The 14,704-nt window shown below is 36.7% G+C and overlaps 1 protein-coding gene across 3 annotated transcripts in view; it reads left to right on the top strand.

Annotated features, from left to right (window-relative positions):
• Positions 1-14,704, top strand: part of MLF1 (myeloid leukemia factor 1) — a 47,955-nt gene that overhangs the window by 17,805 nt on the left and 15,446 nt on the right. For all 3 annotated transcript variants that reach the window (XM_008983579.4, XM_002759444.7, XM_054247339.2), the window contains one exon: positions 13,931-14,078. In XM_008983579.4, coding sequence (XP_008981827.3) covers positions 13,931-14,078 — 148 coding nt within the window. The remainder of the gene's footprint in view (positions 1-13,930; positions 14,079-14,704) is intronic.

Here is a 14,704-nt window from a genome sequence, read left to right as displayed (position 1 = left end):
ATGTTTACAAGCAGAGAGTAAAATAGCAAGCTTGGAAATTGAGCCAAGGAGTTTCTTCCAACATTCAGCACAAAATCACAGAAGATGAGAAAAATATGCTTAAAAAAAGTTTGACAATGAAGGAGAACAGATAAAAATAAGGTAATAGTAAATACCCAAAGAAGTAATTTAAGAACGATTTCTAGTATTAATGAAAGAGTGAAATGTTTTGGAACTCAGATTGAAAAGTTCAGTTTGCACCAGGCATGATGGCTCACACCTGTAATCTCAGCACTTCGGGAGGCTAAGGTGAGTGGATTACCTGAGGTCAGGAGTTCGAGACCAGCCTGGCCAACATGGTGAAACCCTGTCTCTACTAAAAATACAAAAAAAAAAAAAAGTAGCTGAGAGTGGTGGTGGAAGCCTGTAATCTTAGCTACTAGGCAGGCTTAGGTAGGAGAATCACTTGAACCCAGGAGGCAGAGGTTGCAGTGAGCCAAGATCATACCATTGCACTCCAGCCTGGGTAACAAGAATAAAGCTCCATCTCAGAAAAAGAAAAGGGCAGTTTGGTGGTTGTCAGGATAATTTTTTTTGTCTACACTTGGACCTATGAAAATGTAATTTTGATACATTAAAAATATACATAAAGACAAAAATCATAAAGTATCCAGAGAGGAGATTTCTTAGAAAGAATGAGTACCAGATTGTCATCAGACTTCTGTTCAGCAACACTAGATATAAGAAAATGATGGAGCAATATTCTCAGAATAGAGGAAATAATGTAGCTTTATATGCCCTAGTAAGCCATTGTTTAAGTTTGAGTGTGAAATAAATTTAGATGTAGTATACTAAGAGTTTACTGTGTTCTAGAAGTTAGAATCCAGGAAGGAAATAATACAAGAAGCAGTGGTAATTCAGAAGTAAACCATCCTCAACTTTTCTTGATGGAGAGAGACTGAACTAGAGCCCTATCTCTTCCCCATTCTTTCAGTGGAATTGTTTCTCACCATTTTTCCATTCCTTGGAGCTAGCACAGCACAGATTAAAAATCCACAACTAGACTAGAGGTACAAAGAGAAGCTGGTACCATTCCTTCTGAAACTATTCCAAACAATACAAAAGGGAATCCTCCCGAACTCATTTTATGAGACCAACACTATCCTGATACTGAAACCTGGCAGACACGCAACTAAAAAAGAAAATTTCAGGCCAATATCCATGATGAACATTGATGCAAAAATCTTCAGTAAATACTGGCAAACTGAATCCGACAGCACTCAAAAAGCTTGTCGATCACAATCAAGTTGGCTTCATCCCAGGGATGCAAGGCTGCAAATCTATAAACGTAATCTATCATGTAAACAGAACCAAAGGCAAAAACCAAATGATTATCTCAATAGATGCAGAGAAGGCCTTCAGCAAAATCCAACAGCCCTTTATGCTAAAAACTCTCAATAAACTAGATATCAATGGGTCATATCTCAAAATAATAAGAGCTATTTATGACAAACCCACAGCCAATATCATACTGAATGGGCAAAAACTGAAAGCATTCCCTTTGAAAACTGACACAAGACAAGGATGCCCTCTGTTTCCACTCCTATTCAACATAGTATTGGAAGTTCTGGCTAGGGCCATCAGGCAAGAGAAAGAAATAAAGTGTATTTGAATAGAAAGAGAGGATGTCAAATTGTCCCTATTTGCAGATAACATGATTGTATGTTTAGAAAACCCCATTGTCTCGGCCCAAAATCTCCTTAAGCTGATAAGCAACTTCAGCAAAGTCTCAGGATACAAAATCAATGTGCAAAAATCACAGCCTATACACCAATAATAGACAAACAGAAAGCCAAATCATGACTGAACGCCCATTCACAACTGCTACAAAAATAAATAAAATATCTAGGTATACAACCAACGAGGGATGTGAAGGACCTCTTTAAGGAGAACTACAAACCACTGCTCAAGGAAATAAGAGAGGACACAAACAGATGGAGAAACATTCCATGTTCATGGTTAGGAAGAATCAATATTGTGAAAATGGCCATACTGCCCAAAGTAATATATAGATTCAGTGCTATCACCGTTAAGCTACCAATAACTTTCTTCACAGAATTGGAAAAAAACACCTTAAACTTCATATGGAACCAAAAAAGAGCCCACATAGCCAAGACCATTCTAAGCAAAAAAAAAAAAAAAAAAAAAGAAGCTGGAGGCATCACACTACCTGACTTCAATCTATCTTACAAGACCACTGTAATCAAAACAGCATGGTACTGGTACCAAAACAGAGAATATAAACCAATGGAACAGAACAGAGGCCTCAGAAAGAACACCACACATCTACAACTACCTGATCTTTGACAAACCTGACAAAAACAAGCAATGGGAAAGTATTTCCTACTTAATAAATGGTGTTGGGAAAACAGGCTAGCCATATGCAGAAAGCTGTAACTGGATCCCTTCCTTACACCTTATACAAAAATTAACTCTAGAAAGATTAAAGATTTAAACATTAGGCCTAATACCATAAAAACTCTAGAAGAAAACCTAGGCAATACCATTGAGAATATAGGCATAAGCAAGGACTTCATGACTAAAACACCAAAAGCAATGGCAACAAAAGCCAAAATAGACAAATGGGATCCAATTAAACTTAAGAGCTTCTGCACGCAAAAGAAACCAATAGAGTGAACTGGCAACCAACAGAATGGGGAAAAATATTTGCAGTCTACCCATCCGACAAAGGGCTAATATCTAGAATCTACAAAGAACTTAAACAAATTTACAAGAAAAAGAAAAACCTCATCAAAATGTAGGCAAAGGATATGAACAGACACTTTTCAAAAGAAAAGAAGACATTTGAGCAGCCAACAAACATGAAAGAAAGCTCTTCATCACTGATCATTAGAGAAATGCAGATTAAACCACGTTGAGAAACCATCTCACACCAGTTAGAATGGCAATCACTAAAAAATCAGGAGACAACAGATGCTGGAAATGATGTAGAGAAAAAGGAACACTTTTACATTGTTGGTGGGAGTGTAAATTAATTCAAACATTGTGGAATATGGTGTGGCAATTCCTCAAGGATCTAGAACTAGAAATAATATTTGACCCAGCAATCCCATTACTGGGTATATACCCAGAGGATTATAAATCATTCTGTTATAAAGACACATGCACACAGATATTTATTGCAGCACTGTTCACAATAGCAAAGACTTGGAACCAACCCAAATGTCCATCAATGATAGACTGGATAGAGAAAATGTGGCACATATACACCATGGATTACTCTACAGCCATTAAAAAGGATGAGTTTATGTCCTTTACAGGAACATGGATGAAACTGGAAACCATCATTCCCAGAAAATTGATGCAAGAACAGAAAGCCAAACACCACATGTTCTCACTCATAAGTGGGTATTGAACAATGAGAACACATGGACACAGGGACGGTAACATCACACAGGGGTTTGGGCGGTGGGGGGCTAGGGGAGGAATCGTGGGGACTGGGGAGGGATAGCATTAGGAGAAATACCTAATGTAGATGACAGGATGATGGATGTAGCAAACCACCACCATAGCGTGTGTATACCTATGTAACAAACCTGCACAATTTGCACATGTACCCCAAAACTTAAAGCATAAAAATAATAAAAAAAGAAATAAAATTCCCTACTAGCTCATACCTGAAGTTTTGAACCTGGATGACTTGGAGTATAATGGTTGTGCCTTTAATAGAAATCGAGACATAAAGAGGAAAAGCTGACTGAGGAAAAAATGTTGAAAATATAATAAGGTTTAGAGTTACTAGAATATAAAAAGGCAAATATTTAATCATAGCTTTATCATTATTTGTAATTTATATTCTGAGTACTTTGGAGAGTATGCCAACTTCTTGGCCAATAGATCATTGAAAATTAGCTTTAGACCTCCAAATTTCAGGGCTCTGTCCCCACTACATGGAACCATGCCATTTACATATGTATTCATTAAATATTTTTTTTTTGAAAGAGAGAAAGAAAGAAAGAGAAAAAAGGAATGAAGAAGAGGAAAAAAGAGGAAGAGGAGGAGGTAGAGAGAACGGGAGTGTTGTTTAGTTGCCAGGCTAGAATGCAGTCTAAAAATGGGTATTGAAAACCCATTAAATATTTGTTAAGTAAATGAGACTATTGCATTAAAACAAGAAGAAATTTAATTGGGGATCCCTTATAATATTGTTGAATAGGTTGAATGCTTGCTAAAATGCAGATTAATGGGACATGTTTGGGATATACAAAATCCTAGGTGTATGTTTCAGGAATCTGTAATTTTAATAAGTACCTCTAATGACTCTTTAAAGCATGTTCAAGTTGAAGTAGTCCTTAGAGGACAGGGAAAAGAACAGATAATGGATTAAAACTGGAGAAAGCAGTGCTTTTCAACATTTTAATGTTATTCATGTTTAAAAGATATTTGCCTATGTACTTGGGGTACGAGGAGACAGAGAAAGACAGGAGCCTAGGTAACCAGCTCCAGGGCTTAAGCTTCACTGGCTGCCTCAAGACAGAGATCAGTATCAACATTTTGAGACACCAGAAACCTATCTGTTTCACTCAGAAATTCTATAAAGGGCAAGAAGGAAAAGGAACAATTAAGGAGAGGTTTATCAGTCAGAGTTCAAAACAGTGCATTGCCATCAATGTTAGAGATACCTGCTGCTGAAATTTAAGGAATAATAGGAGTGGCCTTTGGGTTTCAGTAATTGGAAGGTCAAGAGAATCCTTGCAGTTTTAATGGACAGGTGAAGGGAAGGAAAAAGGCATCATCACATCTTTCTGACTTTTATGTCTACTTCTTCCAGATTTAGAGGATCTTTAGTTAAAGAAGCCCTCTGGGTAATCCAGGGTAGTCATATTTTAAAGTTACCCGAACAACAACCATAATTACATCTGTAATCATAATTCCCCCTTACCATGTAATGTAACATATTCAGAAGTTCTGGGGATTAGGACATAGATATCTTTAGGGAAACCATTCTGCCTACCACAGATAGGTTCCTTAAAAATAACATTATATAAAGCAATTACAAGAAAAAACATCCAGCTCTTACTGCCCAATATAATAACATAGTTTCAGAAGTTTGAAGTGCTGTAAAATACAGCTTTTAATTAACCTGGCACTATTATGTTGAAGGGTATGTCTGTGAATGATGTTTAAGAGAGTAATAGCTTGAAGAATACAAGTTTGAATTTGGACAAGTCAAAAAGAGATCTTGAAAGTAACAGCTCTTGAAGAAGTGTCCACCTCAATGGCAGCATTCTCTGTACTAATGGCCTGATTTGTAACTGTTATTTCCTGTTATAATTCAAGGGAATTTTTGAGTTTTTTCCTGAGACTATTGAAAGATTACAAAATTAAATAATCAGAATTTATGTTATCTATGCCAATGAGAACTGTTTTAATCTAGCAATGAAAGACTTCTAATATACTTTCCCTCTCTCTTCCCAAAACTTTCCTGATGCACAAGCTATTATTTTTTTTCCTTTAGCACTGAAAAATCTTCAAAGAGTCATCTATATGTGTCCTTTACTTCCTTGTAGCTCATTCACTTATTTCTTCACAAGTTTAAAAAAAGAGTAAATTGTGTTGATTATTCTAATGTACCTTCTGAATTTCCTGTCGGGAAGTTTGTTATCTTAATTTCAGTATTTATTTGTGGCATGCTGCAAAATGTACTGATATTGTTGAACTTCAGAATATTATAAATTTGATAATATATGTTTCTGGTAAGCTAATGAACCCACTAATTTATGTGTGATAGACAGCTATTAAAATGGCTTCCAGTGATCTCCACTTCCCAGTATTCATGCCTTTATGTAATCTCCCCTTGAACATGGGCTGGAACTTACTAATTTGTTTCTAATAAACAGAATACAAAATAACTGATAAGATGTCACTCCCAAAATTACATTTTTAAAAGACCATGGCTTCTGTCTTAGATGTTCTCTTACACGATGGCTAATGCTGGGGAAAGAGCTACTATGATGTGAAACAGCACTGTGGAGAGGTCCACCTGAATGAGCTTAGAAGCAGACTTTTTTGAGACTAGCCAATAGCCATGTGAAGGAAATTGGAAGTGGGTTCTCCACGAGTCAAGACTTGAGATGACTAAAGCCTCAACTGACAACTTCATTGCAGCCTACAGATGCCCTGAGTCAGAACTACCCACCTAAACTGCTCTGGATTCCTAATCAACAGAAATTGTGACATAACAAATGTCGTTTTAAGCTGCTAAGTTACAACAGCAATAGATAACTAATACATGTTAAATCACAAGCATAACACACTTAAAACTGCCCTCAGTCTAAGTCATCAGTTTTGTTGGTTTCATCTAAAGACAGGAAAATGAACTACAAATCTACAAAAAGTTTATACATCTGTTTCTTCCTCAGAAAACAGATATTTATAGATACAAAATTTTGAGACCATGTTCAGGCTGGCCCACATTAAGATATAAGCTTCTATGGCATAAACAAGCCTCAGAGTGTAGTTTCTCAGACATACAGGTGGTCTTACTCTAGAGCAGCTGAAACTGAAGCACAAGAAGCCCTTGGAACTATTATCAGGACATGTAAGTCCCATGTATTAAAAATACTTGGGCCAGAGAAAACTAAGTATAGTTTAGGAGTTTCCCATCACCTAAAAGCAAAAGTCACTAAGGAAGAACTTCAGGACTGCAAGTATTTGTTGCAGTAGAGATTTTTCTCTGTGTAGCAAGCACCAAGGTGAGCAGAGCCTTTAATTAAGAACAGTTAGTAATTTTGCCAAGAAATGGTTGGGAGGGCCCACGTGAGAAGCAAGGAAGCATCTAAAATTGACACCCTATCATCAAAACTGAAAGAGCTAGAGGAGGAAGACCAAAAAAACTCAAAACCTAGCATAAGACAAGAAATAACTAAGATCAGAACAGAACTGAAGGAGATAGAGACACAAAAAGCCCTTCAAAAAATCAGTAAATCCAGGAGCTGGTTTTTCGAAAAGATCAACAAAATAGACCACTAGCCAGATTAATAAAAAATGATTAAGAGAGAAAAATCAAATAGATGCAATAAAAACAATAAAGGGGATATCACCACAGATTCCACAGAAATACAAACCATCATCAGAGATTATTACAAACAACTCTATGCACATAAACTAGTAAACCTGGAAGAAACGGATGAATTCCTGGACACTTGCATTCTCCCAAGGCTAAACCAGGAAGAAGCCGAAACCCTTAATAGACCAATAACAAGGTCTGAAGTTGAGGCAGCAATTAAGAGCCTACCACCCAAAAAAAGCCCAGGTCCAGACAGGTTCACAGCCAAATTCTACCACACATACAAAGAGGAGCTGGTACCATTCCTTCTCAAACTATTCCAAACAATCCAAAAAGAGGGAGTCCTTCCCAAATTATTTTATGAGACCAACATCATCCTGATCCCAAAACCCAGCAGAGACTCAACAAGAAAAGAAAACTTCAGGCCAATATCCATGATGAACATATGAAGAAAATTCTTCAATAAAATACTTGCAAACTGATTACAACAGCACATCAAAAAGCTTATCCACCATGATCAAGTAGGCTTCATCCCGGGGATGCAAGTCTGGTTCAACATACGCAAGTCTATAAACGTAATTCACCACATAAAGAGAACCAAAGACAAAAACCACATGATTACCTCAACTGATGCAGAGAAGGCCTTTGATAAAATTCAGCAGCCCTTTATGCTAAAAACCCTAAATAAACTAGGTATTGATGGAACGTATCTCAAAATAATAAAAGCTATTTGCGACAAACCAACAGCCAATATCATACTGAATGGGCAAAAACTGGAAGCATTCCCTTTGAAACCTGGCACTAGACAAGAATGCCCTCTCTCACCACTCCTATTCAATATAGTATTGGAAGTTCTAGCCAGAGCAATCAGGCAAGAAAAAGAAATAAAGGGTATTCAAATAGGAAAGGAGGAAGCCAAATTGTCTCAATTTGCAGACGACATGATTGTATATCTAGAAGACCTCATCATCTCAGCCCAAAATCTGAACCTGATAAGCAACTTCAGCAAAGTCTCAGGATACAAAATCAATGTGCAAAAATCACAAGCATTCCTATACACCAATAACAGACTTAGAGCCAAATCAAGAACGAACTGCCATTCACAATTGCTACAAAGAGAATAAAATACCTGGGAATACAACTAACAAAGGATGTAAAGGACCTCTTCAAGGAGAACTACAAACCACTGCCCAATGAAATAAGAGAGGACACAAACAGATGGAGAAACATTCCATGTTCATGGTTAGGAAGAATCAATATCGTGAAAATGGCCATACTGCCCAAAGTAATACAGATTCAATGCTATCTCCATCAAGCTACCAATGACCTTCTTCACAGAACTGGAGAAAACCACCTTAAACTTCATATGAAACCAAAAGAGAGCCCGCATAGCCAAGTCAATTCTAAGGGAAAAACAACAACAACAACAAAAAACAAAGCGGGAGGCATCATATTACTGGACTTCAAACTATACTACAAGGCTACAGTAATCAAAACAGCATAGTATTGGTACCAAAACAGAGATATAGACCAATGGAACAGAACAGAGGCCTCGGAGGCAACACTGCACATCTACAACCATCCAATCTTTGACAAACCTGACAAAAACAAATAATGGAGAAAGGAGTCCCTGTTTAATAAATGTGTTGGGAAAACTGGCTAGCCTTGTGCAGAAAGCAGAAGCTGGACCCCTTCCTGACACCTTACTCTAAAATTAACTCTAGATGGATTAAAGACTTAAACATAAGACCTAACACCATAAAAACCCTAGAAGAAAACCTAGGCAAAACCATTCAGGACATAGGCGTGGGCAAGGACTTCATGAACAAAACATTAAAAGCATTGGCAAGAAAAGCCAAAATAGACAAATGGGACCTAATCAAATTCCACAGCTTCTGCACAGCAAAAGAAACAGTCATTAGAGTGAATTGGCAACCAACAGAATGGGAAAGTTTTTGCAATCTACCCATCTGACAAAGGGCTGATATCTAGAATCTACAAAGAACTAAAACAGCTTTACAAGAAAAAAACAAGTACATTCAAAAGTGGGCAAAGGACACTTTACAAAGGAAGACATACATGAGGCCAACAAACATGAAAAAATGCTCATCATCACTGGTCATTAGAGAAATGCAAATCAAAACTACATTAAAATACCACCTCATGCCAGTTAGAATGGCAGTCATTAAAAAATCTGGAGACAACAGATGCTGGAGAGGATGTGGAGAAATAGGAACGCTTTTACACTGCTGGTGGGAGTGTAAACTAGTTCAACCATTGTGGAAGACAGTGTGGCGATTCCTCAAGGACCTAGACATAGAAATTCCATTTGACCCAGCAATCCCATTACTGAGTATATATCCAAAGGATTATAAATCATTCTACTATAAAGACACATGCACACGAATGTTCATTGCAGCACTGTTTACAACAGCAAAGACCTGGAACCAACTCAAATGCCCATTGATGATAGACTGGACAGGGAAAATGTGGCACATGTACACCATGGAATACTATGCAGCCATCAAAAACGATGAGTTTCTGTCCTTTGTAGGGACATGGATGAACCTGGAAACCATCATTCTAAGCAAACTGACACAAGAACAGAAAATAAAACACTACATGTTCTCACTCATAGGTGGGTGTTAAACAATGAGAACAACACATGGACACAGGGAGGGGAGCATCACACACTGGGTTCTGTAGGAGGGAAATGGAGGGACAGCGGGGGATGGGGAGTTGGGGAGAGATAGCATGGGGAGAAATGCCAGATATAAGTGATGGGGAGGAAGCAGCACATCACACTGCCATGTGTGTACCTATGCAACAATCTTGAATGTTCTTCAAGATTAAAATGTAATTAAAAAATAAAGAAAGAAAGAAAAAGAAAAAAAAGAAATGGTTGGGGGGACCATCTGATATATAGGATGGTTCAAATTCTATTAACATTTATAATGTATACTGTGTGAAGCACAGAGGTTTGTAGTATGAATGAATAAAGATAGAGTTCCTAGTCTTGAAGAACTTTAACAGAGGAGTGAGACCTTTGTATATTTTAAAATTAAAATTATAAACTTATACTAGTTTCCTATTGCTTCTATAGCAAATTACCACATAGAGACTTAAAACAACAGCAGTTGTCTTATGGTAGAGATCAGAAGTCCAAAATGGGTTTCCCTGTGCTAAATCAAGGTGTTGGCAGGGCTACATTCCTTCTGGAGTTCATAGGGATGAGTCTGTTTCCTTGTCTTTTGTAGCTTCTAGAGACTGCTGTGTTCCTTGGCTTTTGGCCTCTACCTCCATTTTTAAACCCGGCAGTATAGCATCTTATGGTTATTACACTGCTGTCTCCTTCTCATAAGGACCCTTGTGATTACATTGGGATAATTAATCTAGGATAATCTCCCCATCTCAAAATCCTTAATCACATTAGCAAAATGTGGTAAATATGGAAGACATAACAAAAATCATAGTTGTGTGGTTGAATACATTCACATTAAGAGAACAAAAAAGGCAAGTCCAAGACTGGGGAAAAAATTTAAAACCTGTGTCTGATAAAAGTCTGTGTCCAGAATATATAAAGAATTCTTATAACCTGATTTTTAAAAATGAGGAAAATATTTGAATAGACAGTTCTATCAAAGAAGGTATATGAATGACAATACAAAATAGAACCACAATGAGATGTTATGACATTACCACTCAAATGGCTAAAATCTGACTATCCCACATTTCAGCAAGAATGTAGTGCAACTAGAACTCTGTGTTTACAGTTTTATAATATTTACACACTCTTCTAATACAAGCCAGCAGTCCTGACTCTTAGGTGTTTACTTAAGACAAAGTATGTATTCACAAAGACTAGTATGTAAGTACTCATAGCAGCTTTATTAATAATAGCCAAAAACTAGAAACAGTTTTGTGATTATGATATTGATATTATCATATGTATGAACTTAGCAATAAAACTGAATGGACTGAAATATGGAACAACATGGATGAATCACAGAAGCATTATGCTAAGGGAAAGAAACAAAAGACGATATAGTATGTGATTCCATTATATGAATTTTGGAAAAGACCAAACTATAATGACAGAAAGCCTGTTCATGATAATTAGGGTTAGGAGCAGGTAATTATCTGCAGAAAAACGAGCAAACTTTTTGGGGTGATGGAAATGTTCTACATCTTAATTATGGTGGAGGTTATGACTCTGCACTTGTTAAAATCCAAACTGTACAACTAAAATTGGTAAATTTCATTATATGTAAATTATGCCTAAACAGGCTGAATGAAAACACCTGTCTACACACACAAGCACAAATCCAGTTAAGCAGTTTGCTAATCTTCAACTCACACTTGGAACAGTTATGCTTTTTTTGACTTCCAAGGTAATGTATGAATAAATCTGAGCTCTTTTGGAATAGGTTTATGTATGCAAATACTGTGAAATTCAGAGAAAATGTTCTTTCTACCTGGAATTACAGGCAGAAGACAGAATTTTTTAGCTTCCTCCTTTGAGCTGGAGCTGCAAGGAAAATTTTAGCTTCATGATGACATCAGAGGATTGGAATTAGAAGGAGAAAGGGTGACTTAAGAAAAATGTAACTGAAATGGAGAAGTGTGAAAGTAGGCCAGACTATTGGGAAGAGGGGGCTTCCATTGGACTGCCAGAAATCATGGTGTACCTTAAGTTCTAGAATGAGGAATAAGAAATTGACTAGTGCATCAGTAACTGTCCAGCTGGAACAAAGTTGGGAAACCATTGTGATAAAGTAAAAAAAAAAAATTTAGATTCTTCAATAAGACTTGTGATGAACAAGTCTTGGTTAACATCAGATTATAGTGTTGATATTTATAAAGCACACAGAATAGAGCCTGAAATGTGATCCTTGCTGTGGGTTTTTTTTGTTTTGTTTTGTTTTTTGTTGTTGTTGTTTTTGACAGAGTCTCACACTGTTGCCCAGGCTGGAGTGCAGTGGTGCAGTCTTGGCTGCAATCTCCACCTCCCAGGTTCAAACGATTCTCCTGCTTCAGGCTCCTGAGTAGCTGGGAGTACAAGCATGCACCATCATGCCTGGCTAATTTTTGTATTTTTGGCAGAGACAGAGTTTCAACATATTGGTCAGGCTGGTCTTTAACTCCTGATCTCGTGATCTGCCTGCCTCAGCATTGGGCTGGGTGCGGTGGCTCACGCCTGTAATTCCTGCTGTGTTTTTAAAATAAATCACTCTTTTTTTTCATGAGAGTATTAAATGATAGAATAATAGAGTGACATCCAAACATGAGTCAGGAAGAGGAGATAAGAGAAATTGACATTTATTCAACATATTTTCACTCAGATACTCAGTTTTGTGCTTTCAGATTCCACTATTTAATTTCAAGAACAGGGATATGCAATATTACCCTTATTCTACAACAGGAAATTTAGGCTCAGGAGGAGAGGCTCAGGTTCTAATTAATTCAGGAGGCACAAACACAGAAGGGATACTGTTTCTCAAAGGTCGTTGAGGGACTACTTGAATTAACATCATCAAGGAGGCTGGGTGCTGTGGCACCTGCCTATGCACTTTGGGAGGCCAAGGTGGGCAGATCACTTTAGCTCAGGAGTTTGAGAACAGCCTCGGCAACATGGCAAGACCATCTCTGCAAAAAATATAAAAATTAGCCAGGCACAGTGGCATATGTCTGTAGTACCAGTTACTTGGGGGGCTAAGGCAGGAGGATGGCTTGAGCCTAGGAGGTGGAGGCTGCAGTGAGCCAAGATCATACCACTGCACTCCAGCCTAGGTGACAGAATGATGCCCTATGTAAAAAAAAAAAATTATTAGGGATGCATGTCTACAAATCATATTCAGAGCAAGTGAATTTGATTGGGGTAGGGAGGGTGGCAGTGGTAGATAGGAATCTGCATTGCTAACCATCTCACTGTTGGTACAGATATTTTGGTTATGTGGTGATTCCTAGTATTTAAGAGTTTTTAGAAAGTTAGCTTCGTAAACATCTGTAGCTTTGACTTTGTCTATTTAAAAATATAGCTTTACAATGGTCATAACATAGCTATAGTTCTCAATGCTTATATTTCCTACATAAGAGTTAAAAAATAAACCAGTCAGTATTTATTAATCCTCTCTGGAATTTATATTATTGACTGCCCAAAATGGACTCTACCTGAAAACAGTATTTTTCAGATTACTTTATTTGCCATTTCTTTTAGCTTAAGCAACCTGAGACATGTTACTTTGTGTTTACCATTTTTATGCAATATGGGATAAAGGTGTATTTTTTATTATGCATTAAATGAATTATAGTAGATGAAAATAACAGGTTTTCATTAATTTTATTTATCAACATAGATGCTTCTCAACTTACGATGAGATTACATTCCAATGAAACCATAGCAAGTTGAAAATATTACACATCAAAATTCATTTAATACACAACCTACTGAGTATCATCGAAACATATACATTAGCCTACAGTTGGGCAACATCATGTAATATAAAGCCTACTTTATTATAAAGTGTTGAATATCTCATGTAATTTATTGACTACTGTACTGAAAGTGAAAACCAGCATGGCTCTATGGGTCCTTGAAGTACTGTTTCTACTGAATGCATAGTGCTTTCATACAACAGTAAAGTCAAAAAACTTTAACTTGAACCATTGTAAGTAGGGAACCATCTAAAAAATGGATCTTTGTGAGATAATTCTATCCTATTTCTGAATAAAATAGAATTCTATTCTATTCTTCTTTTATCTCTTTAACAAACATCCCAAAATAATTCTTTGTGGCATTTAGCTGCCTACTTATTTAAATTCCAACCCTGAATCTTTCTTGATTATGTATATTTTCAACAGTGAATCCATTCTTGCACACCAAGAAAATATGCGACAGATGATGAGAAGTGTTTCTGAACCCTTTGGAAGAGATTTGCCCAGTATCTCTGATGGTAGAGGGAGAGCTCATAATCGTAGAGGACGTAATGATGATGAAGATACTTTGACTGTAAGTTCTTTTTTTCCCAAAGACAGTTGGTGAGAAAGACCTGTAGGAATTTGAAGAAGAGTACTATAGAAGTATATATCTATAATGATATGATATAACTAATATTCTTGTTATAGAAATAACTTATTTAAAAGGGGGGACCTTTGGAAAGCTGAATCCTTGAATAGCGACTTGTCAGCAATATAGAATTCCACTGTGCTACCAAAACTTTGAGGACCATAGGGTTATATATTACAAGGCAAACTTAAAACCATTATTTTTTATATTTATGTATACATTTCTCACCTTATAATTTCCTCCCATATCTGAAACTAGAACAGGCAAGGAAATGTCCTTTCTCTCCCATACGAATTGTTTTAATACTTGAAAATAATATCAAAAGCTGCAAAGGATTATCTTTATTGGAATATAAAAAAGTTTAGGCAATATTCCATATGGTTACCTATGGACTTTCAAAGCTTAGATTAACCTTTAATTGTATCTCAAAAGTCTTGCAACTGCAATATATTTTCATGTGTCTTGCCTTAGAGCAAAGCTAGAGGCTACAAATATACTCAACTAAACATTTTAAAAAAAAAACAGGATATTTATACATTGTAACCATTATTTTTTGCCTCTTTTATTTC

Source organism: Callithrix jacchus, chromosome 17 (assembly GCF_049354715.1).
Source record: "Callithrix jacchus isolate 240 chromosome 17, calJac240_pri, whole genome shotgun sequence".
Taxonomy (NCBI): domain Eukaryota; kingdom Metazoa; phylum Chordata; class Mammalia; order Primates; family Cebidae; genus Callithrix; species Callithrix jacchus.
This window is presented reverse-complemented; position numbering and strand designations above follow the sequence as displayed.